Genomic DNA, 23,763 nt, shown 5'->3' on the forward strand with positions numbered 1-23,763 from the left:
CTTTCCAACTTTACTATTTCGGATGCATTTTTTTTTTCTTTCTTCTTTCACTCGAGCGAGGCCATGGACAGAGAAGCAAACAGCTAGCGTTTTGGTGAATTGGCAATAAATAAAAAAAAAAACGTGCAAAGTGGTTTTATTTAGCTGTACTCGATCATGCCCTTGATCAGCTCGAACAGATCACGCCCCGTCGACACGATGCTGGACGGTGGCAGCAGAAACCCGTGGGTGCCAGTGTCGGGCAACCGGACGGTGTACGCATACCGGATGCCCGCCCCGTACCGAGCGTACTCGACCGCCGTACCGGATGCTGCACCACCGACGGTCGAAATTCCCGGCACGAGCCGGTACGGCACGCTCGGATCGTTACCATCGGCCGATCCACGCAACGCATCCAGCCCCACGGACCCCATCTCGTGCACGTCCTCGTCGCGTTCGGTTTCGTTCGCCTCCGGCGCTTCTTCTGCCGGCGTCGGGTAGGACAGGGCCTGACCGTACGAGCGTAGCGAAAGGTAGAGGCGCACGTTACGCCGGCTACGGCCACCCCCGCCCCCGAGCAGAAAGTCACGCACGGAACGGGTTTCCGGTTCGGAGAACGGTGCCGGCCCGGCATAGTCCTCGCTGCACCGGCTCCGTGACGCACCGCTACCCTCGCCCCACCGGTGGCCCCAGTTCCGGTCCAGATTGACACCGGTGCACCGGTGCCGCCCTTCCGAACTGTCGCCGGATGCCCGGTCGCCCGGTCGCGGCCACCAGCTCGCTAGTGCGCTCGCCAGGACACCCGGTTCCGGATCGTCGTCCTCGCTGGCATTGCGCCGGCTCTTGGCCCACATGCGATCGTGCTCGTGGCTGTACTCGTAACCGTCCGGGTTGAGCACGGGCAACACGTACCAGTCGTACGACTGGACGGATTCCAACCCACCACCCTCCTCCGGCTGCTGTGTACCATTCCCCGCCCGCCGGTCCCCACCCGCTGGAAGCTCAACGAGCCGGTTCAGCAGCCAGGTGGCAACGGCCGGTCCGATCCAGTCCCGTCCCTGTACACCGGCCTCGATAAAGATGGCGGGTCGGCGCCCCGGTCGCCCCGGTCGCCCCGGTCGCCCGGTCGGTTGGGCAAAGGACACACGAACCACCGTCAGCGGGCGACCCTCGTACGAGCGGCCAACGTGTAGCAGCTGGACCCGCGCCCCGTGCTGACGGTGCAGCGTGCCAAGAAACTTGGCGATATCGGCGTACCGGTGATAGCGGTACCAGGTCAACGGGTGGCCCTGCCGCAGCTCCGTCTCGAGCTGGTCCCGGCGGGTCGTGCGCGGATTCTCGTACGCCATCGCACGCCCCACATCGCCGATCGTCACCCGGTAGCCGATCCCGGCGTCCCGGAGGAGGCCGCGGAACCGGGACTGTGCCGGGCCGGTCGGTGGTACGAGCACATCGGTTAACCCGCGCACCGACGGACCGATCCACCACCGTAGCTCGAGCCCGGCCGGCGATCGACGGTAATCGGTGAGCGCACGGAGTTGCTCCACGGTCTGGACCGTCAGGCGCCACAGCTGATAGCCGGCGTACGATCGGCGCCTAGGGGGACGTGTGGTCGCACCGCCGTGCACCACGTACTGGGTTAACGCCGACAGTAAGTGTTCCGGTAGCTGCACCACCGCCGGTCCGCTGGTAGTCGTGTTTGGGGGGGACTGCGTCGAAGTGGTGCCCGAATTACCATCACCACCACCAGCACCACCGAACCACTGTGCAAACCATGAGGAAGATTCTTCCACCTGCTGCTGCTGCTGCTGCGCCTCACTGGGTTCCCAGTCGCCAGTACCCCAGGGATTGAACACGTCCCAGGAGGAGGGCATCATCAAACCAGCGAACCAGCTCGCCATGCCACCAGATGGCCCTTCCGGCGGCGTTGTTGTTGTTGTTGTTGTTGTTGGTTCCTCGTGGTCCACGACGCTTTCGTCCAGCTCGTTCAAAAGAAAGGGCGGAAAAGGTGCATGGCGGCTCGGTACCGTTGCCACCGAACCGAATCGGTGCGAATCGGCGGTGGTACTGCGCGTCGGTCGTTTACGGGCGGCCAGTACCCGCGGAGTAGTGCTGCGTCCCCGGTCCTCATCGACATCGCCACCGGCACGGAGCACGGTGCCACCGAAGCCGAGCGATCGGACAAAGCGGCTAAACGTGGCAAACATACCGGAGAGGAAGCCCGGTGGTTCGTCCTCCTCCTCTTCTTCCGACGACGACGACGACAATCGGTCGTCCTTTGCGCTGTACTCGTCCTCCTCTTCGTCGTCTTCCTCTTCGTCGTCGTCATCTTCATAGGAAGAGCCGTCCGCACTGTTTTCGTAGCTGCCACTCGTAGTCGTCGTTGGTGGTTTTCTTCTTCGGCGGCGCCGCTTCCGGATCGGTCTCCGGTTACCCGTTTCCGAGGGGCCAAGCTCATCGTAGTCCTTATCGTTGATCGAGACCGTTGGGCGGCGACGCCGGTTTGGCTGTATCGCTTCAGCTTCTCCCCCTTCTTCGTCGCCCTCATCCTCATCACTGTCATCTTCGTCGTCATCTTCGTCATCGTCAAAGCCACCGTAGTAATCTGCGGATTCATCCGACTCACTGCTATCATCCTCCACAACACGGTTTGGCTTCGCCAGCGGACCGGTCGGCGGTGTAGCGGCCGTATACTCGCTCGTCACCTGAATGTTGGTCGTCATCTTGTTTTTGTTGCCATCGCTACCGCTAGTCAGCACGGCGGGCAGCCCTGCGATCGTCACCCGGTCCGCCGCAGCTGCAGTGAAACGGCCCCACCCACCACCCTCGCCCGAGTCTGTCCGCGATTCGGCGGCTGGTGCTGGCGCCGGTGTAGCGGTGTAGGCGATGCCCGGCGCTGGCAGTTCGGTGCCAGTGTTGCGCTTTACCTTACGCGTTCCGGGCGCTGGCGTTGGTGGGTTCGTTGCTGCCCGCTCGATCTCGGTGCTGGTGAGGGCGTTCTCCATGAAGTTGTACACGGACTCGAGCATGCCGCCGAGCCGCTTTATCACCGGTGGTGTCACGTACACCGTTGCCACCGTCGGTTTGGTGCGGCGTTTGGTTGGTTTGCGTGGCCGGGTTGGTGCGCTCGTCGCCACCGGTGTCCTGCGTGTCGTGCCGGTGTTCAAGGGGACCTGGTTCCGCTTCGGCACCAGGGTGCAGCTGAAGGAGTAGTAACGCTGCAGTAGCGCCATCAGTTCCGGTGTTAACGCCGTGTTTTTCTTGTTCACTGGCGAAGGTGTTGGGGGCGGTTTACGCGTCGTTCGCGTCCTCTTGCGGACACGCGGGGGGTGCTGCTGCTGCTGCTGTTTGCTCGGAGTGGCCTGGGTGGTGCTAGGGAATCCTGGCACGGTTGATAGCGTCGCTGGCAGGTTGGTTGAAGGGCGTAAAGCGTCCCCGATGTACGTTGGGTGCGTATCGTGCAGTGTGTTCTTGATCGAGGCGAGGTCGTCCGCGTACCGGACAGGGGTTGCGTTTCGGTCCCAGTACAGCTGGATCCAGCTGGCCGCCGGATCGCTCCCGCTGAAGTTTGCTTTCGTCAGTAGCTCACCTTTCGCGACTTCGTGACGCCAGCTATCCGTGCCCTGCTCGAGCCGCTGGTTGTTCACATAAAGCCCACTGACGGCTTCGACCGGCGGCGGGTGCTGGCAGGCCCCAAACAACCACAGCCACACCCAAACCATTGCGATCGTGACTCCCGGTGCGTCCTCCAGGCTCCGCGGTTCACCTCGGACTGACTGGCTGAGAACCGGCAGCACAGCAGCAGGCAGCAGTCCGAGGGCGCCCTGCCAACTGTGACGTGCCCAGTGGCCTAGAATATAAGTTTAGGGCACTGTCACGACACTGTCACGACACTGTGATCCGCGATCTCGCCGATTTTCGTCGGCCTCGGCGTACGTTCTGCTCCAGTTCCACTCCAGACTCCAGCTCCCGGTCCCCGGGACGCTAACTACGGGTCGCCCATTTAGCCCTCCACACCTGACCGGGTTCCGAGGGGGGGGGGAGGGGGGGGGGAGGGGTTGCTTGTAGTGTTCACGTGCGCGACCTGTACCTAAGCGAGTAAAAGCGCTCACCGGAGCGCAACGCACAATTGCTGGCGAAATGGGTGGGTACCAAGAAGAAGACGACGACGCCGCTGCTGATGGTGATGGTGCGGCTAGTGAAAGTTCAATTCAAGCTGAAATGATAGGCAATGGCTGGATATGCAAAGGCTGGTGGAAGGCACCGCTTTGGTAACGGTACACATTCGATCGAACAATGCTGTCAATTTTTATACCATCAATGAGAGCTACTTTGGGCTCAAACACGTTGTAGAATGTGTACAGAGTTTAGTACAAGCAACATTTCTTTCAAACAAAACAAAAAAAAAAAAGGGTTAAAAAGGGTTCCCGTGCCCGTGCCCAACAGAATGCAAAACAAAACCGGGTTCTTATGTGACCAAATGTATTTATATCCTATATCCTTATATCCTATTTATTTATCCTTATATCCTATGGCAACAGTATGGCTCGGGGACGAGGGGAATTATAGTATAGTTTAAATAAATTAAAATGTTAGCTAAAAACCGCTATCTGGACAGAAGTTATTCGTGTCTGACGAATGTGTTAGCACATTCTTTTCACATTAGCCTACTGGAAGGAAAACATGAGCTTTCACTCGCCTAACACGCTAGTTCACTCACAACCAGTTTCATTGAGATCCAGGAAGAGGAGAAACGTAAGCATATTCGCTTGTAATCGTACAGCGCAGTGCTCTTTGCCCTGTCTACTTTCATTCGGTTCTCATTTAAGTAGTGTCCGGGAAACGGAAAAAAACAAAAAAAAACGAATTAAAGGCAGAGAGCCTACTGCTTGCCAAATAAAGTTTTGTAGTGCAATAGTTGCAATAGTAAAAAGTGAAAAATGTAATGTCAATGGTAAAAGCAATGGACAATTCTGGCCATGGCAGACTCAATTGTACGTAGTTTAAGTTAATTTTAAAGAGGGGAATGGTGGGGCAATATCTCCAAAATATGACCAAATTTTCTTCAAAAGATGTAGCTAATTATGGCATTTGCAAATCAATCCTATAAGGGGGTATTTTTTTTTAAATAAATCATCAAAAATGAACCTTTTTTGGTAACAAATCAACCCTTAAGTAAAGACATTTCTCTGAAATATCATTGCGTGATAAACTATGTCCTCTTTCCGTAATAGATCTTAGGAACCTACCTATCATGTTGCGTAGTAATTTTGGCGTTCTCGATCACAGTTTTTAGTGTACTGCTAGATCACAAATGCTAAATGGAATGGCAAAAACTTTGTGGAAATTTTGGTGTAAGCTTAAACTACTCGACAGATATCAGTCTGTATTTCTACCTTCAATAATCGCTCCTTGCTAGCCTAAGTTTATCCTAACCTTCTTAATCCTAAAACTCTGCTGGCTAAAGTGTCGCTGTGAGAGAGTGAGGAAGACGCAGACGCAAAAACTCAGTTCATGATTTGCCTGATGCTCACGTAGGTACCGCAAGCGAATCCAACAACGCCCAGCAGCAGAATACCGATGTTCTTGGCCAGCAGCCAGCCGCCGGGACGCACGTTCGGGTTCGAGTAAGCCACAATCAAGCTGATGATCGCAGGAAAGATGAGACCCATAACCGTCGAGCAGAGTGCACCCATTAGCGAAATGAAGAGCCCCAAGTGAGGGACGAACGTGCCAATGAAAGCTGAATGAGGCAGGAGTACAAAGAGAGAGAGAGAGAGAGAGAGAGAGTGAGAGAGAAGTTAACCAGAAGTTGCGCTGAGAAGCTCGAGCAGCTCACTTACAGATCATCAGCACTAACAGTGTCCGTAAAATCATCTCACAGATGGTGGGCTGCTTGTTGACGATGGGCAAATAGCGCTGCACCAATGGCCACAACACCTCAACGGCAATGTACAGCTGAAGGGCGAAACCGAGCAGCACGCCGGACGCTATACATAGCTTCACCGTTTCGGCCAGCCTTGGCGCAATGGTGAACGGGGAAGAAATGGGATCATTAGGCATCATAAAAAGGAAAAGGTAACTCATCAGCAGGTAGTACTTACAGTTCACCGTCCGGTAGGTTGAGTGTCATGCTGCCCTGTACCTCGTCGCCCCACCGCAGATACCCCACGAAACCCAAGGCGACGTACAGCACGACGATGAACGCTGTACCGACGTTAAGGACACCGCTCGTCCGCCCAAAGTCCTGCGGCCGGCGCATCCCATTCTTCAGCGGCAGCACCAGCGAGACGCCCTCGAACGCGAAGATGACGGTGCTGAAAAACGGCGGAATACGATCCGGTTCAGCGACCAACGCACGCTCGGTCAGCGCACCATCCGGTAGCGGGTCCTTCAGGGCGTAGTAGAAGCAAACAGCAACGCCCAATCCCATCAGTACGTTCGCGACGGCCGAGAACGGTGTCAGGCGGTTCAGCTTGGTGATGAGGCACAGCGGAATGAGCAGGATGAGCAGCAGCGCCAAATGGGTTCCGGTGGGAAGGTGCATCCCACAGTAATCGGCGATCTGCTTCATGCTGGATCCGATGAAGACGTAGTAGATGCAGCAGAACCCGAGCTGCGTCACGCACGTGAACACGTTCACGGTGTGGCGCATGGTGTTGGCCCACGGGCGGAAACGTTCCGGTCCGTACTGGAAACAGTAGCCGACCGTTTCCGCAAACGTTAGCTGTCGCTCCTCGATGGCCGAGTGGCCCCTTTTGGCCCGCTCTTCGGCCAACTTCGCCTCCATCAGCTCGGTGCACTCCAGCACGATGTGCTGACAGTGGAGCGAGATCAGCCCGATGACGATCGTCAGGAGCGGGCCCATGAGCAACCCTCCGTTCCGGAACGCTTCACCCATCGCGTAGCACCCGGTCCCGATGTTGCCCTTGCAGTAATTCATCAGCGTACCGGTGTATCCCGCCTGGTTACCGGCCTGCTGACCCTGCGCCCCGTCGCCCCGCTCCAGGTCTACGTTGTCGATTGTGCGCGAGTCACCGTACTCGACGACATGGAGATCGATCGCCTGATAGCCATTCTCATCGAACACGGGCTGGGGCGGGCGGACAGTGCGAGACTTTGCCCGCTTTCGCTCGGCCTTGAGCTCGGATTGGCTCATTTCCTGCATCATTTTCGTTGCGTTTTCGCTAGTGTTACGGGCAATTAATGAAGGAGATTACGTTGGAAGAGACATGAAATTAGTGACATTGCATGCTTAAGGAGGGGGGGGGGGGGGGCTTCGGTAGGGGGCGAACATTTTTCCCTGAGTGCTGATCCTTTCAGGAACGCGCCATGCAGCTCGCTACTTTGAAGAGTGTTTCCCCAAAAACCAACGTTTTCGACGTAAACGTAAAGTTCGTGTTTTTGGCAGAATCGCAAAACGCATCGCTTTTTCAAATTCAAAAGTCTGCCAAAAATAGAAAACTAGGAAATTCAACAAAAACTCGACGGGGCTATCTAGATAAACTTATAATCTTTCAAACGAGTATCAATTTGTATGTTTCTGATAACCCGTCATGTCGCAACGATGGGCACCGTAAAAAGTACCTTTTCGACGGCATGTCTACCAAAATTGGATGCCACGGATTAAGTTCTCAATGAATGTTGCTCAAAAGAATACCAAATATTCTTCAAAAGTTGTAGTTTAATATGTCATTTATTCAGAAAAATAAAATGGAATGGTTACGTCACAAAAAGTCGTCAAAAACGGGCCATTTATTGGCCCAGAAAATACATAAGCAAGGAATTGAAGGAAGAATTATCTCCTCTGTTGGAGTACAACTCATCAATAGCATATCGTCGTAATTGGAAGAAAATGTGTGCAACAAATAGACCAATAGTCTCTGTGTCGCCACAGGTTCGTGCCTTTTGCCTGTACCAGCTCTCCGCTAACATCCTGGCAGGTACGAAAAGTTGCACCACTCTGCGCAGCATCGCGCGGACGATGGAGACGCCAAGTCGCTCACCCGATTTCATACGATTACGTAAAGTTCAATTCAACTATCATTGCTTTTGTGTTACCGTTCTTAACTGCTCTCTAGGAATGGTACCAATTTTATACTTGTTGTACATGTTTAGCTTGTGTTCAAATTGTCAATGTGCACATTATAATGCAGCTTACAGGCAGTTGCATACACATAGTGGCATTACATGGTCTGGTCGCAAAGTAAACAGGACTTTTTGCATAGGAAAGTTTCTGATGGCGCTATCTTAATGTATGTGGTTTCGTTTGAAAGGTGTATCTTTGAGGAACTTTCAGTTTAAATTCCATGGCATTTGGTCCTCTAGAAGCTAAGTTATCGAGCATAAAGGGACAGTATGTTTTGGGTGATCGGTACAAGCCTTCTGAACGGCCAAAACGTCCGCATAACGTTTTCCTTTCATCCGCAAATGAAGTTTGCCGCATACTTTAAAAGCCTCAGGAAGGATTTTTTGATTAAATGCAGTTTTTGTTAACGTGTTTTTCTTAAACTTGATCGACTGTTTTTATAATTTCTTTGTTTCTAGGAGGTATTTTTGAAAAATGTGTAAAAAGCATAATGAAGAAGAATAAAACACAAATCAATTGATGTGTGATACACATTTTTAGGCTGAGGGTTTCCATGGAAAATCAGCCAAAATGTATGTTTCTTGCAAAGGGGTGGGATAAACGTTTTTTTAAAAGATTGGCCCGGCAGATTTTGCGCGATGCGCATAAACATGCAAACAGACAAACGAATGGCACTTGTTTGTATTTCTTTGAAAAAAAAGAAAGAATAAATCTCTTGTACCACACACATGAAACTCGTTGGACCCGCTGAGTCAGCCGCACAGAGAGATTGAAAAATAATCGAAACTAAAAGGCGAGTTAACGGCGAGAAACCAATGAGAGCGAGCTGCTTGTTGTTATGATGCGCGAAACTGCATTGATGCGGGCTGGCGCAAGTGGCCGGCCCGGAATGCGCACTGGAATAGCAAACCACGTGCTGGGTACAGAAAGCAAACGACTGTAAAACTCGCTCGCTCGCTTTCGCTTATGTATTAAAAATTCACTGTGACTTACCTTTAGCAGTTGAGCTGATGGATGCTTAACAGTCGCACGGATTGCAACAACACACAGCACACCACGTTATGGACGAAATGATTGATTGATTGTGAACTCTGAAGTGATGATTGAAGAAAATTGAAGCACATACTATTATTAGTTTGGTAAAAAACCAAAAACTTTATCTATAACTAAATTGCATCATTCTAGGGATTTACAGTTGAAGAGTTTCACTGTTAAACACTGCAATAAACTTAATAATAGCTCGAAGGTTGGTAAAGGGAAGGGAAAGGAGTTATTACTCCTCTCCCTCCAAAATAGCTATAACATTTAACACTAAACATTGGACAACACTAAAAATTGTGCAATTTTTATAATTGTTTTTCTTTACCAAACAATCTTTCTTCCAACACCTCTGTCCACTAAACGATAGACACTGGCACCACTTTAATCAATGGATTGTATTTTATTTGATCACAGATACCAAACACACCCCTTCAACTTCCTCTTCTTCCAAAATAACTAAAACATTTAACACTAACAATTGTGCAATTTTTGTAATTGATTTTCTTTACCAAACAATCTTTCTTCCAACACCTCTCTCCACCAAACGATAAACACTGGCACCACTTTAATCGATGGACTGTATTTTATTTGATCACAGAGACCGATCAGAATCAACGTACGATTTGTAACACACGCGTGGAGCACGAACGCCGGGAGAAGATCGCGTCAGATTGGCGGTTCAGAAAGAACTAATCCCATCTTGCGCGATCTGGATCGAGGAAAGCATTGGGAACCGGGGATCGGCATCCCCCCCCTCCCCGTTCACGCCGAGCTTAGAATGAATGAACGCAAAGGGCGCGCTGCTTCCCCATTCGCGATCCGCGGCACGTCCAGCTCGTTCGATATTCATTCCTGGTGCATGCGAGCGGGGAGAAAGGGTTCATCGGGTCCGATCGGGTTATGCTGACCACCACCTATGCCGCCCACCCCCACCACAATGGTGCCTTTATCAATCATTGAAACAAGAAGATCATCCCCGGTGATCAAACGCGTCATCCGTCAACGGTTTTCATATTTTAACAAATTATTTGAAGGAATGAAATTTTGATTTTTGGCATTATACTCACCAATCGTGTGCGCCAAACCAGCTGGAATGCAATTGCTCTAGAAGAGCGCAAGAGGAACATCTCTCCACACTACCCCCACATCCCCCCCCCATCCCCCACCATCCCCCTGAGAACCATATAATACACCGATGAGTCATCCATTCACCGATTCGCAACAAGAGATGCCCATGCGTCTGTCTCTCTCTCTCTCTCTCTCTCTCTCTCTCTCTGTGGACGCGAAAACAATAAACCGGGACGCGGGAACGTGCATCAGCTGGCAGGGGACTGGTTTTTTTTTTTCTTTATTGCGTGATCCCAGGTACCCAGGAGGGGAGTGATGACTCGCGCTGCATGCATGTCTGTGCGTGTTGCGGCCTGCGCGGCGGGTCGATGGCTGCCTGGCTGCTTCCGTTGCCCGTTTGTTTAGAAGCTTTTCGCTAAAGCCAGCACACTTTCGTAGGTCCCGGTGACCACGCCAATGCTGGCGATCGCCAAAATTAACGCATTCTTCCCGTACAGCCCTAACCGGCGGAGAAGGAGCTGCCGGTGGTGGTGGTGCCGGTGCCGATCGGAGTCATCGGAGAGGTTGGCGGCGGACTGGAGCGTTAGCTCGATGATGGGCGGAAAGATGAGGGCGAGCGCGGTCGAGCACAGGGCACCGATGAGCGAGATGAAAGCGCCCAGGTTCGGCACTCCTTCCGCTATCAGAACTGTCAGGAGAAAAGGGAGAGACAAGAGAGAAGTGAAACAAAGTCGGGTGACGAAGGTGACGGAGAGTACTGACAGGTGAGGAGGACCATGAGGATGCGGAAGCAGAGCTCGAGCCGCATCGGATGCCGATGGAACGGATCGAACCGCTTCCGGATCGACGGTAGCATGATCTGGATGGCGATGAAGAACTGGAGCGCGTAACCGAACAGGATGCCGGCGGAGATCATGACCTTCACCGCCTGTGCCAATCTGTCAGCGTGCGAGAGAGAGAGAGAAACGAGCGAACCCATGAGAGAAGAAAAAGGAACGGAGTTCCGAAACCAAGTGCACTACGTACAGCTCACCGTCGGGCAGGTTAAGGGTCAGGCTACCCTTCACATCGTCGCCCCACTTGAGGTAACCGAGAAACCCGGTGGTGGTGAAGAGGAACGTGACGATCGTCATGCCCACATTCAGTACACCGAGGGGCCGCGAAAAATCGTGCGGCCGGCGCATCGCGTTCTTCAGCGGCAGCACCAGGGCGATGCCCTCGAACGCGAAGATGGCGGTCCCGAAGAAGAGGGGAAGGGTGTGCCAGCTACCGACCAGTGGTCGGGGCCGGTCGGCCAGCGACGGGAGGTCCTGGGTGGCGTAGTAGTACGTGATAGCGATACCGAGCACCATGCAGCTGTTACCGATCGTCATGCACCACGCCAGGTACTTGAGCTGCGTGATGAGGGCGGGCAGCATCATCGGCACCAGGATGATGGCCATGTGCAGGTGCACATCGAACTCGATCCCGTAGTAATCGTAGATCTAGTGTGTCGGCCAGGTGGGGGAGGGGGGGGGGGCGATTAAGCGGTAAAAAAAGAGAAAGAAAGAGAGAGAGAAGCTTAGGCGATAAAAAAAACCAAAACCAAATTGCATTCAATTGCAACTGCAATTTCCGGTTCCGGATTGATATTTCAGTGGCTGGATGGCTGTGCCAGAAGCTTTGCAGAAATACAAACATGATCGAAAAAAAAATAACCGGAAAGTTATCATTTATTCCTCGTGGGTTTATCAATTTGGAATTCTGCTTTTTTTGTGCGTGGCACTGTTACCGGTGCATATGCCAAGTTTCTGCTTTCCGGCTGTTCATATTTACGTTTAGAGGAGGTGATTTATTTGCACTGCTTAAATGTGATGCCATGGATGAAGTTTTAAATGAATCTTCCCCAAAATAGAAGTAAAAATTCTTCAAAAGTTGCAGTTTAATATGCCATTCATTTGAAAGAATAAAGTTGAATGGTTAGCTCACAAAGAAAAATAAAACAAGTACTTTTCTTTTTTATCAATAAATTCCTCCTCCTTCAATTGATGCACCTGCCCCCCTCACCTGTTTCATGTTCGAGCTGATAAAGACAAAGTAAACGCAGCACAGACCGAGCTGCGTGATGCAGATGAAGAAGTTGACCGCCCGGTGCATGGTACCTGCCCACGGCCGGAACCGCTCGTGACCGTTGGCAAAGCACAGGCCGACCGTTTCGGCAAAGTCCGGCATGGCCGGGAGCTTCAGCTGACGCTGCATCCGCCCGGCGCAGTTAATCTAGGGTTGGCCAAGGAGAGAGAGAGAGAGGAACAACGAGTAACGTGGTGTATCATCCGATCAAGCAGCTGCCGGTTGCCACTAGTTACCAGTATGTGCTCGCTGTGCACGGAGATGATGCCGAGGAAGAGGGTAAGGATGGGGCTGAGCAGGAGGCCCCCGTTCCGGAAGGCGTCCCCCATTGCGTACATGCCCGGGCCGACGTTCCCCTTGAAGATGTGCATTATCGTTTCGAGGTAGCTGAGGAAAGAAAATATGGAAGCCGATGAAGAAGGACAAGTGACACCGATGATGACGCCGTTGCACACGCCGACGTTTTGTTTTGCGGTTAAAAATAGATCACGCTCGCTTGAATGCATGTGCGTGCTTGTGTTTGTGTTCTTTTTTTTTTGGGAGTGTCGCCACGGTCGTCCACGTGCCCAGCTACGCTCTGTACACATTCATTGATAAACTTGCTGGCCTGGCCCGCTCGGGCGCGTGGTGAGAAGAGTGCCATGTGCGAGTGAGTTGATCGATGAGATGACGCCGATTACTACATGGTCTGGTCGCAAAGTAAGCAGGAACTTTCTGCATTGGAAAGTTTCTGGTGGCACTATCTTAATGTGGGTATTTTTGTTCAAAAGATGCATCTTTAAGGGATGTTCAGTCCAAATTTCATGACCTTTGGTCCACTGGAAGCATAGTTATGGCACATAAAGTGACAGTATGTTTTGGGTGTTCGATACAAGCCTTATGAACGACCAAACAAGGTGAGCATTTTCATCCCAAGATGCATCAAGATGCATTAAACACCTCAAAACATCAAGATAATATTCAGCAGTAACCGTTTGGGCCGGTCATTTGTTTTTAATTTGAGAAAATCCCACACTCTTCCGATGCTTCCTGGCGTAATCATGAACTTGTGCTTGGCCGGCATGAATGTTGTCGTTGAGGTCTTCAAAACCGGTTTTGAAACGCGTACACTGCTCATAAATTTTGCCACTGGATAGACAATCACCAACACAAACTTACTGAATCAATTTGTTAAACGTTTTATCGAGTTTAAAAGCGAAACTTGATGGTGGATTTTTGTTGTATTTTCATTTTTGTACCGACCAACCCAAACATACTGTCATTTTAATTCAATAACTTTGGTTCTAGTGGACCAAATGCCATGAAATTTGGACTGAACGTCCCTGAAAGATGCACCTTTCAAACAAAAATACCTACATTAAGATAGCTTTATTAGAAACTTTCCTATGCAAAAAGTCCTGTTTACTTTGCGACCACTACTGCGACTACTTGTGATACTTACGATGTCGGATGGTCCGCCTGCAGCCCATGGCCTCCCGCTCCTGTTCCTGTCTCACCGTCCGTCATCTTCGTCGTCGTCGTCGTCGTGGTCGTGGTTGTCGCGGGTTGCGGCCGCACCCCCAATCCATCGTCGAACGAAGGATTAATGACACCGAGCGCTATCGTCTCCGGATCACCCTTCTTTTCGCTTCCATTTGCGCCATCGGAACTGTGATGAACTGTCTCCATCGTTTCCAGTCGTCAGCTGACCGGACTTGTACTGGACTGGACTGGCTGGCTGGCTGGCTGGTGGCTTCCAAGACGAAGCGCGCGATCAAAACAGAACCAAAACAGCTGTGGCGTCACCGGCACCAATACGCACGTAAAACACACCGCAGCGTTGGCGAAGGGAAAGTTGTTCTCTCTCCCCCTCTCCTCGGTCTTCGTGACTCTGGACTTCGGAGTGCGTATTTCCCGTTATGCTGCTGGTCACTAGGGCAGACTGTTGCTGCTGCTACTGTTGCTACTGTTGGTGGAGTGGTGCGGAAGAGAGCCGACGCACTTCTCTTTGCATTATCTATTCCGATAATGCGTGCAACCGCTGGTCACTGAGCTGCTGCTGCGTACCAGGGGTTGATTGGATGGCGCCAACCGGTTAGATTCGAGTCTGACGCCACTGACTGACACTGACTGACACTGGCACACTGGCGTGGCACACCGCTCGGGGGGCTATCCGTTCCACTCACCTGTAGTGGGCTCGTTACCGGGGTGTGTGCGTGCGTCTGTGTGCTAACACAGCACATGGAGCGCCAGAATTGTGACACCAACGACCCACACAAACACAGTGTGATTGTCCTCCGAGCCCTCACAAGTTTATCTCTCTCCGTCGCGGTACCGGCGCGCGCGCGGGTTATGATGTGCGCCGGGCGCGCTCATCCATTCGCTAATGTTGCAATATCGTGCGACAGTTTTTGGCTCCGCCAAAAGAACACGCCTCGCCAAATGCAGCAATCGCAGCAGCAACATTTTAAGTGGGACGAGGCCGCACTTTTATACCTCTTTGTTTTTTTGTTTGACGCCCTCGATTTATCCTCGGTCAGTGTCGAGCGATCGGGCGAGGTAGTTCCCCGGTGTGAGAAGGTGGTGAAGATCTGCGCGGGGGGGGGGGGGGATTCACCGCCTGATCAAGCAGCTGTGCCAGCCACGAGCTCGGCAAGGTCACGGTCGCCCGGGTTGGTTCGCGAGTTTGGCGTCATTTTCTAATCCATCTCGCTGCTCTCTCGCCCTCTCACTCTCTCTCTCTCTCTCGCAGTTATGTTGTTAAAATCCGCAAAACGTCGTGCATTTTGTAGACCTCAGGCGAACTGTTTGCTTGCAATATTTAAATTTTTCTATCGCAGCAAAAGAATTTCGCTATCATTTGTTATATCGTTTTAAAGTATAACTAAATACCTTTAAAACGCAATAAGTTACAGCTCATCATATTGACTACAACATAGTTTTTAGAAAATTGTTTCCGAAGCACAGCACAGTTCATTCTTTATAAACAGATAGCTTTTTATAAACAGATAGCAAAGATTTATTGCGAAATAACCGATTAAATTTGATGAAAAAGCAACGGATTTCAATGCATAATCCTCATAGAAATATCGCTACTCTCTGGTCTATTGTTTCCGCGTCGGCATCATTGAAGCATCATCACCATTGACACCTCGAGCACAATGCGTATAGAGATGATGCAGACGAAACGATTGTGCATTTCTTGCTTTGTGCAAGAAATTGCATTCAACGATAAATCAGTGAATGGGGGATGACTCATAGGTGCATTATGTGGTTCTCTTGGGGGGTGAGCGAAACCCCTCCCCAGGGGTCGTAAGGTCATTGGCCGGTTGCGTTTTTCTCTTCTTCTGCAACTGGAATAGAAAACCTCTTCTTTGCGTACAATCAAACATTCAATTCAAGATTTTAATTCACTGCCTTTTTGGTTCTGTTGAGGTCAAGTGATTGACCTCTGAATGGCCAGATCTTAAAAAAAACTGGAATCAATAGAAGCCTGTGACAATCGATTTGTTTGTCGCGCGGTTACAATCAAACCTTTTATGAGAGGGGGACAGTTAACGGGAAAAAAGCCAGCAAATTATACGACAGAATGACTCATATGTCTTGAACTTTAACCCAAAAATAATGGAGCCGCAAATTCAATCCAATCGAAATTCTTCCCACAGTCGTTTTACAGTCGTTTCATTTCCTATTCCAGGCCGGATCCCAGTCCGGCCACTTGTGCCAGCACACACGGCTATTGGCTATTCCGGCGCACCGTGATAGTCGCCCGCGTATGTCGCGAAATTTGTTGGTGTATTAATTGTGCCCAGTGCCCAGTGTTGTTTTCGCGCTCTCGCGCTATTCTTGGCCTCTGTGAGAGAGCGCGGGTGCGATTCGCTGCATCCACATTATCAAGAGTTCTAGCGAGAGGATGAATGAAAATGAACTCATCGATGCATTTGTGTTCGCTAATCGCGGCTAAATTCTGCGCCCTTGCGCTCCACACTATCAGGAATGTGCGCTAGGTTCTAGAGAAAGGATGAACAAAATGAACAAGTGACCGAAGTGACAATCTTCATTCATGTTCTCGCTAGAATTCTTGATCATGTGGACGCGGATGGCTTAAGGGGGGACGTCGGTATGCTAGGGCCAAAAAAAGGCCCGTTTTTGACGATTGTTTGTGACGTAACCATTCAACTTTATTTTTTCAAATAAATGGCATATTAAACTAAAACTTTTCAAGAATATTTGGTATTGTTTTGAGCGACATTCATTGAGAACCTAATCCATGGCATCACATTTTGGTAGGCATGTCGTCGAAAATGTACTTTTTACGGTGGTCTTCGTAGCGACATGACGGGTCATTTGAAATATACAAATCGATACTCGTTAGAAAGATTATAAGTTTATTTAGGTAGCCTCGTCAAGTTTTTGTAGAAATTCGCTACGTTGAAAACGTTGTTTTCGGGGAAACGCTCTCCAAAGTAGCGCGCTGCATGGAGCCTTGTATGAACCGCGGATTTTCAAAAATCTTTGTCATTTTTTCCTCGATTGATCCAAAACTTTTACACAATAATCTTGAAAGGATTAGCTTTCAGGGAAAAATGTTAAAAGTATTTGTCACAAAACAAAATTTAATACCTAAGCCCCCCTGAAGTGTAAGGAGGGGAAACATGTGGTGGTCAGCAAACGATCGGATTAACCCTTTCTCCCCCACATTCACGCATTCATCGAATGCGAAGGCACTGCATAGCCAAAGGCGGTATCGCTGAAGCATATAGATTGACCTTCGCTTATGCTGCAAAAGCCGTGGCCATGCGGTCCATACGCAGTCCACCTTCTACTACCCGCGAAGTCTCGCCATTCTCTGAGGTCAAGGCACGGAGTACAACGTGTGGTTGGGAGTGATGAGGTGTGTGCGCGCGCGCGCGCGCACACACTCCGGTTCAGTTTGCTCTGTCGCCTTGACTGGCGATGCCGACTACGACCACGACCGCCAAACGGCCAATCGGTGGTGGTGGTTTGGCAATATCGCGCGAGCGAGCACACGCGTTCGCATATTGTGCACGTTCGGCAGTGCGTGAGTCGTGAGAGCTACATCAGCAGCAGCAGCAGCAGCAGCTCACAATCAGCGTCCAAAGGTGTTCAGGAGCAACATTCAACCAGCTGGTCGCGATCGTTCTAGGTAAGACCAACGAAACGGAGTGCGATCGATCAGTGACATTCCCGTGCTGCTGCTGCTGCTGCTGCTGCTGCTGCTGCTCGTGTGCAAAAGGAAAATGAGGGAACCTCAAATGTTATCAAACTTCCTCCGCTAATTTCAAAACCAACGATCATTAAAAGCTGTGTCGTGTTACGCGGTACTACGCGAGTGTGTGCGCATTTGTGGTCTATCGTTTCACCCTCTAAGCAACGCTCAATTCCTGTAACAACGTTTGCAGCGGGAGCAACGATTTTGTTATTCGGTTCGGTTCGTTCCTATAACAATGCCCCCTCCCACGCCATTGCCGACTCCAGTGGGGCTTCGACTCCTTCAACCTTGTGCCACTTTATCCCAGCATCATCCCTGACCTGCCACATTCCTTCGCACCCGGCTCATCCCTCACTCAAGATCACATCACAATTTCTTATTCCGATTGTTCGACTCTCTTTCGACAAAAACGTCCCCCGCGGTCACCTTCCACCCGTTTTCTGGCCGTGCGCACGTGTCCCCCGACCTGGCTAGTGGTGAACAAGTTCCGGCCGGGGGATTTTATTTTTGTCTCACTTTCCGGCGCCACTTGCGGCGTGCCGGCCGCTGGCACCCTTGACTGTTGAAGTGCGAAAGGGGGTGGGTGGGTGAGGAAGGGAACTAGAGGGGGGTGGTTATCCGCGACAACCCCAGCGCGCTATATCCCCGCGAAGAAAGTGAGCGACATAAAAGCATCGAGCGCGCGCGCGCAGTGCAACAAAGCAAACAAAACCAAACACAAAAACACCCCCAAATGATCTTGTGAATGTTCTCCCTTTTGGGAGGGGGGGGGGGGGGAGGGGAGGGAGGAGTGGACATAATGTGAATGAAGAAGAGCAGGAGTGGGGGCTGAAGAAAAAAACAGCAACATAATTAACGGTCTAAAATGTAGTAGTTTTTTTTAGTCGATTTGTCGGCCCGAACAAAACCCATTTACTTGCGAAACCGAAAAGAATAGACACGTTAATCAAAATACTGCCCATCTACGTTTTTTTTTGTGCCATATTTTGGGCATTTTTCGAATTCCATTGTCGAAAGAATTCCTCCATCTGTTGGAAGCAGCTTTTTTTTATTTTTCTGGCACAAAACTCGACATTTTAAGCTCGCGAAAGAAATGTTGTTGTAGTCAATATTATGAGCAATCACTTGTTGCGTTTTAAAGGTATTTAGTTACACTTTAAAACGACTTAAAATATGACGGCTGTGAACCTTCCCTCGCAAAAAAAAACACACAAAAACAAAACAAAATTGAACCATTTTTACATCGAATCGAAAGCACCAAGTGATAGTGCCTAATACTCTTGGATTTCTTGTGACGGAGGGTTGTGTTTGTTTACCGCACCTTCGTTGCACATTCGTTCCATGTGTCCTTACGAATGGGGGAACAGCTTTCCTGAAGTGGCGTTCGCAGGGGGGAGGGTCCGTGACCGTGAACGGAATGCATCACCGAAGGTAGGCAAGCATCATAACGAATTGGTTGTTGTATCAACAGGCATTAGCCGCCACCTTCTGACTACACTGGCGCTCAATATGCCACTCCATTGCCTGCTGCCTGCGTTTTTCACCCTCCCCCTCGATAGCTAATCATTCACCCAGTACTCCCCCCCCACCGCCAACCGACCCGCAAATTGTTTTCCCGCTTTGCCCGCGAGCGAGTGCTTCGTGAACGTCGATTCCCGTTGTCGCGCGCGTTTTTTTTCTCCCCCCCCGGTGTGTTTTTGTTTATCCCCGCACCGGCCGCCCTCCTCAACTCTTCAACTTTATGACCCTCGCGCGCTGGCGTGCGCACGCACGTACGCACGCACGCAAGCACGCGATCATCACACCAGCCGGGTGCGCATGCTGTGATCGTCGCGATCGGCAGAAAGGAGATAAAAATAGCGCTTCTCGTGCGCCTCCACCACACACTTACTTACACGGTCTGCGGCGCACCGCAATTAAGGCGTTAATATGGCGGGACAGGAAATGAGCGCGGCAGGAAAGACTGATCCACTGATCTCCACTCCGAATTGCGGGTGGAGTGATTTGTTAAACAAACAGCGCCGCGCTCGCTCGCAGCTATCTGGCTGATCTCGACTAACCATTTGATTCGGGAAGCATAGGCTTGAGGTTAGGGTTCGTAATGCGCTGGTAGGAACGTACCAGGTTTCCTGGTTTTTTACCCTTTTTTTTTTAATTTGCGAAAATAAAACGCTTTTTCTTGGAAAATGGAGAATAAAAATTAGTCTCCAAAGTAATGGGCCATTCGTTAGCTACACATTTTAACCATCTGTTAACCAATGTTTAGATGCCTTGCCAAGAAAAGTCGCGCCAACCTGTTCCATTTTTTCAAAACAATTTTAAATTTTCGTAAAAATGGACTCGGCTGCTCGGTCACTTTACCTGTTCCCCAACGGTGCAAATTACTGTTCCTCTGATAGCCTGTCAAGTCTGGTGAGTTCGCCGCAAGTGGTAATTGTTACCAATTGTGGGTTTGCGCCGTGTCCTTGGCCGATATCCTGCGCGTTGGCGGAGCATTTTCATGGAGCATCGAGTCGTTTTTGCTATTTTTGGTTGATTTTTCGTCATAAGTCTCGGTTGAAATTGATTAATTCTAGCTTGTAACGATCATAAGTAACCCTTTTTGGCCGATAAGGCCTGCGATTTAATGACTTCTAACCTTTTCGAGGATTGATTATTTCTCTCATTTATATCCACCCTTTTAAATTGTTTAAACCGCATTTTGCGCTGTGTTGCAGTGAGAATATGCCCACTGCAAACTTCAATAAAAATTTGGCGCGATTCAGCTGCCCCTTTTCTGAGATGAAGGCAAAAAACGAACGATGTCCGCGAATCGCAGTTTTTTGAGAACGGAACTTGCCATTTTAAATCGCAATGAAAATATTTGTTATAATATAGAGTGTTAAATTAGAAACAAGTGCCCAGCGATTAGGTTTGACGGATGCCCAATGAGTACAAAATAAAACACTTGGACTGTGACTTTACAGCTCCATTTGGCGTAGCTATAGCTTTAGAACGAAAAACTCGCTTTCATACTCGGTGTGAACGTTTTTGGAACGTTTTGTCAGCACGTTGCTCCTGGACTAACGGTTGCTCTTCTCTGCCTTTTATCTTTTTCTTGCAGTCACAACCAGATCAGACACCCAGTTGAACCGACAGAGAAAAAGGACAGAGAAAAAGGGGTACAAAAAAAGGGGCACGATGACGCTAACGCGAGTGCTGAAGGATGACGATGGTCCGCTCGGTAGTTCCTGCTTCGCGGCACTCACCGGTCTGTGTTCCCGGACTAGCGAGACACCGGTGCCGGCAACGACAACGACGAGCCCGGATGCAGCGCGGACTGCCGCGAAACCTCCGCTCGCACCGAACGATGGCCGGTACCACATCCATCACCATCATGTGCGCGAACGGCCAGAGCACGACTACACGCTGGACGTGATTACGGTGCAGGGTGTACAGCCGCACCACAAAACCAGCTACCTCGAAACGTTGATGCACCTGTTCAAGGGTAACATCGGGACCGGGTGCTACGCGATGGGCGATGCCTTCCGGAACGGTGGCCTCCTGCTCGCCACCACGCTCACCCTTTTCCTCGGCTTCGTCTGTGTCCACTGTCAGCACGTGCTGCTGAACTGCGCCAACCTGATGCAGCAGCGCCGCGAAGAGGAACGGGAACGCGAGCAGCAACCACAGAAGAAGGGTAGCATGTTCGGCTCAACCTACCGGACGGCCATCGATGGGCAACCGCTCGACTTTGCCGACACCGTGGGCTACTGTTTCCATTACGGACCGGAACGTTTCCGCCCGTGGGCCACCACCATGCGCCACACCGTGAACGTGTTCATCTGCGTGACGCAGCTCGGGTTCTGCTGCATCTACTTTGTGTTTATCAGCTCGAACTACAAACAGATCGGTGACCGGTACGGGCTGGAGTGGAACACCCACCACTACATGGCCCTGCTGCTCGTCCCGATCATCCTCACGTCCATCATCACGCAGCTCAAGTTTCTCTCGTACTGCTCGATGATTGCGAACGTGTTTATGACGTTCGGCATTGGGATCACCTTCTACTACGCCCTCAAGGATCTGCCAGCGATGGCGGACGAGGTGGGGTCGCGCGCCCTGTTCGGGGAGGTGGAACGGATTCCGCTCTTCTTCGGTACCGCGATCTTTGCGTTCGAGGGCATCGCGCTGGTGCTGCCGCTGCAGAATGAGATGCGCCGGCCGCAGGACTTTGGCCGGACGTTCGGCGTTCTTAACATCGGGATGGTGTTCATCGTCACGCTGTTCACCGTGTTCGGGTTCGTGGGGTATGTGCGGTGGGGCGACGAGGTGCAGGGCAGCATGACACTTAACCTACCGGACAACGAAGCGTAAGTATCGGTGCATCCGTCGCGATCGATTCGCGTTTTTTTTTCTGATCCAATTTCCCGCACCCGCACTACTGCCAGGCTGGCCGAGGGGGTGAAGATGATGATTGCCACCGGTGTACTGCTCGGTTTTGCGCTCCAGTTCTTCGTCGCCATCATGATCCTGTGGCCGATCGTGGAAAACCGGTCGCTCACGGCCCAGCAGCATCCCGTCGTTTGTGAGATGTTCTTCCGTATCCTGGTGGTGCTGATGACGTGTAAGTGACCATTATACGCCCCCCCCGGGGGGCCAGTAGAAAACACCACCAACGGATTTATATCTCAACAGAAGTGCACAGTTTCGTGGGGTTTGTAATAGAAAATGGCCCCTAAGGGGGCTTCGGTTCCGTCCTTATATATGTTAAAAAAAAAAAAAAAAAAGGGGGCTTCGGTAATTTCGGGACAAAAAAGGCCCGTTTTTGACGATTTTTTGCGACGCTGCCATTCAACTTTATTTTTTTAAATGAACGGCTTATTAAACTGCAACTTTTGAAGAATATTCAGTTCTATTTTGGAGAAGATTGATCAAAAACTTCATCCATGGCATCAAATTTATGAAGGTTGCGTCTGCGAAAAGGTACTGTTTTCCCGGTGCCCATCGCAGCTGCGTGATGGGTTATCAGAAACATACAAATGGATACTCGTTTGAAAGATTAAAAGTTTATCTAGGTAGTCTTGTCAAGGTTTTTTTGATATTCCTATTTTTCGATTTTTGGCAGACTTTTGAAATTGAAAAAGTGGATGCTTTTTATCATTATGCCTTAAAACACGGTTTTCAAACATTTGTTTACAAAAAACCATCAACAGTTTTCATGAAATCTCGACGGGATTACCTAGCAAATAGTGCGCAAATTATGTGTTAAAAATTTCAAATCAATCAGTCCAGAAGTTTTTACGCTACGTTGAAAACGTTGTTTTTGGGGAAACGCTCTCCAAAGTAGCGAACTGCTTTGTTGGTTTTTCACACACTCCCACGCGTCCTCCTACCCTTCTCACACTCTCCCTCTCTATTGTTTACAGTTCTGATTGCCACATTTGTGCCCAGCCTGGGTCTGTTCATCTCGCTCATCGGTGCCTTCTGCTCGTCGGCCCTAGCCCTCATGTTTCCGCCCATCATCGAGCTGATCGTGTCCTACTCGAACCCGGGCGAACGTCCGAGCGGCTGGCTGCTGGCCAAGAACGTCTGCATTCTGCTGCTGGCCGTCCTCGGGTTCGCCACCGGTACCTACGAGAGTGTCAGCAAGATCATTGAAGCATTCTAGCTGGCCCCGACTTGGCACCAATCGAGCAATCGAGCAACGCTAGTGGATATACATTTCTTTATATCCTATCCGATGGACTATACTGCACTAGACAGCGGTAGTAACAGTAATAAGAAGTAAGACGAGCAGGGCAGGATAATGATTTTGTGATTGATTTAGCAGCGAAATAAGACTTAGACACTACGGCGGGTACGGGTACGGCCTGTGTGCCTTCTACGGTGATATTTGAAAAGACACTTGGACACTAGGAATCGATTGGGACGCGCGGCGATCCTGGCGAGGGCAACCTGAGGGCCGATCCACTAATCGAAACCGAATCGAATAAGCATTTCAACCTTAGCTCTTACCCGTTTCTGTGCAATAAAAATCAACCAAAAAAACACACAGCCTCTACTATGCGACGCTTCGATCCACTCCTGCCTAGATGTATCGCTTGTATTGCTTCGCGACGCGTTGCCTCCGCTTCGGAAGTGACTTCGGATGGGTACAGATAACAGCGGTAGCAAACGTGGTGCACGTCTCTTCTGCGCTTCATTTTGTTTTGCTTTTCGTCGTCTTTCAGATACAACTTCCTTTTAAAAGGGGGGTACGGTTAATTCGGGTTCAAAAAAGGCT

At 50.6% G+C, this 23,763-nt stretch overlaps 4 protein-coding genes across 4 annotated transcripts; 1 reads left to right on the plus strand and 3 right to left on the minus strand.

Moving 5' to 3' along the window:
- Positions 1-140: 140 nt before the first annotated feature.
- On the minus strand, positions 141-3,701 carry LOC126573002 (uncharacterized). Its single transcript, XM_050232800.1, has one exon. It carries the CDS (start codon positions 3,699-3,701, stop codon positions 141-143), a length of 3,561 nt encoding a protein of 1,186 aa, XP_050088757.1.
- A 1,785-nt stretch (positions 3,702-5,486) lies between these two features.
- LOC126573070 (proton-coupled amino acid transporter-like protein CG1139) lies at positions 5,487-7,150 on the minus strand. The gene is made up of 3 exons (XM_050232933.1): positions 6,084-7,150; positions 5,823-5,998; positions 5,487-5,722 (listed from the first exon to the last, which is right to left on the minus strand). The coding sequence occupies exons 1-3, from the start codon at positions 7,148-7,150 to the stop codon at positions 5,487-5,489; spliced, it is 1,479 nt and encodes a 492-aa protein (XP_050088890.1).
- A 3,288-nt stretch (positions 7,151-10,438) lies between these two features.
- On the minus strand, positions 10,439-14,694 carry LOC126581443 (proton-coupled amino acid transporter 1-like). Its single transcript, XM_050245110.1, has 6 exons — positions 13,728-14,694; positions 12,523-12,673; positions 12,224-12,433; positions 11,204-11,661; positions 10,940-11,115; positions 10,439-10,865 (listed from the first exon to the last, which is right to left on the minus strand). The coding sequence occupies exons 1-6, from the start codon at positions 13,952-13,954 to the stop codon at positions 10,579-10,581; spliced, it is 1,509 nt and encodes a 502-aa protein (XP_050101067.1). The 5' UTR covers positions 13,955-14,694; the 3' UTR covers positions 10,439-10,578.
- A 2,895-nt stretch (positions 14,695-17,589) lies between these two features.
- LOC126581457 (proton-coupled amino acid transporter-like protein CG1139) lies at positions 17,590-23,484 on the plus strand. The gene is made up of 4 exons (XM_050245135.1): positions 17,590-17,712; positions 20,602-21,850; positions 21,929-22,104; positions 22,907-23,484. The coding sequence occupies exons 2-4, from the start codon at positions 20,679-20,681 to the stop codon at positions 23,146-23,148; spliced, it is 1,590 nt and encodes a 529-aa protein (XP_050101092.1). The 5' UTR covers positions 17,590-17,712; positions 20,602-20,678; the 3' UTR covers positions 23,149-23,484.
- Positions 23,485-23,763: the final 279 nt, after the last annotated feature.

This window comes from Anopheles aquasalis, chromosome X (assembly GCF_943734665.1).
Source record: "Anopheles aquasalis chromosome X, idAnoAquaMG_Q_19, whole genome shotgun sequence".
In the NCBI taxonomy this organism is placed as follows: domain Eukaryota; kingdom Metazoa; phylum Arthropoda; class Insecta; order Diptera; family Culicidae; genus Anopheles; species Anopheles aquasalis.

Coding starts and splice junctions, on each gene's coding strand:
- LOC126573002 (XM_050232800.1), bottom strand. CDS start 3,701: ATGGTTTGGGTGTGGCTGTGGTTGTTTGGGGCCTGCCAGCACCCGCCG.
- LOC126581443 (XM_050245110.1), bottom strand. CDS start 13,954: ATGGAGACAGTTCATCACAGTTCCGATGGCGCAAATGGAAGCGAAAAG. Junction 12,434..12,522: donor TGCACAGCGAGCACATACTG/GTAACTAGTGGC, acceptor GGCCAACCCTAG/ATTAACTGCGCCGGGCGGAT. Junction 10,866..10,939: donor CCTCATGGTCCTCCTCACCT/GTCAGTACTCTC, acceptor TTCTCCTGACAG/TTCTGATAGCGGAAGGAGTG.
- LOC126573070 (XM_050232933.1), bottom strand. CDS start 7,150: ATGATGCAGGAAATGAGCCAATCCGAGCTCAAGGCCGAGCGAAAGCGG. Junction 5,999..6,083: donor AACCTACCGGACGGTGAACT/GTAAGTACTACC, acceptor CATTGCGCCAAG/GCTGGCCGAAACGGTGAAGC. Junction 5,723..5,822: donor ACTGTTAGTGCTGATGATCT/GTAAGTGAGCTG, acceptor TGCCTCATTCAG/CTTTCATTGGCACGTTCGTC.
- LOC126581457 (XM_050245135.1), top strand. CDS start 20,679: ATGACGCTAACGCGAGTGCTGAAGGATGACGATGGTCCGCTCGGTAGT. Junction 21,851..21,928: donor AACCTACCGGACAACGAAGC/GTAAGTATCGGT, acceptor CACTACTGCCAG/GCTGGCCGAGGGGGTGAAGA. Junction 22,105..22,906: donor CCTGGTGGTGCTGATGACGT/GTAAGTGACCAT, acceptor TATTGTTTACAG/TTCTGATTGCCACATTTGTG.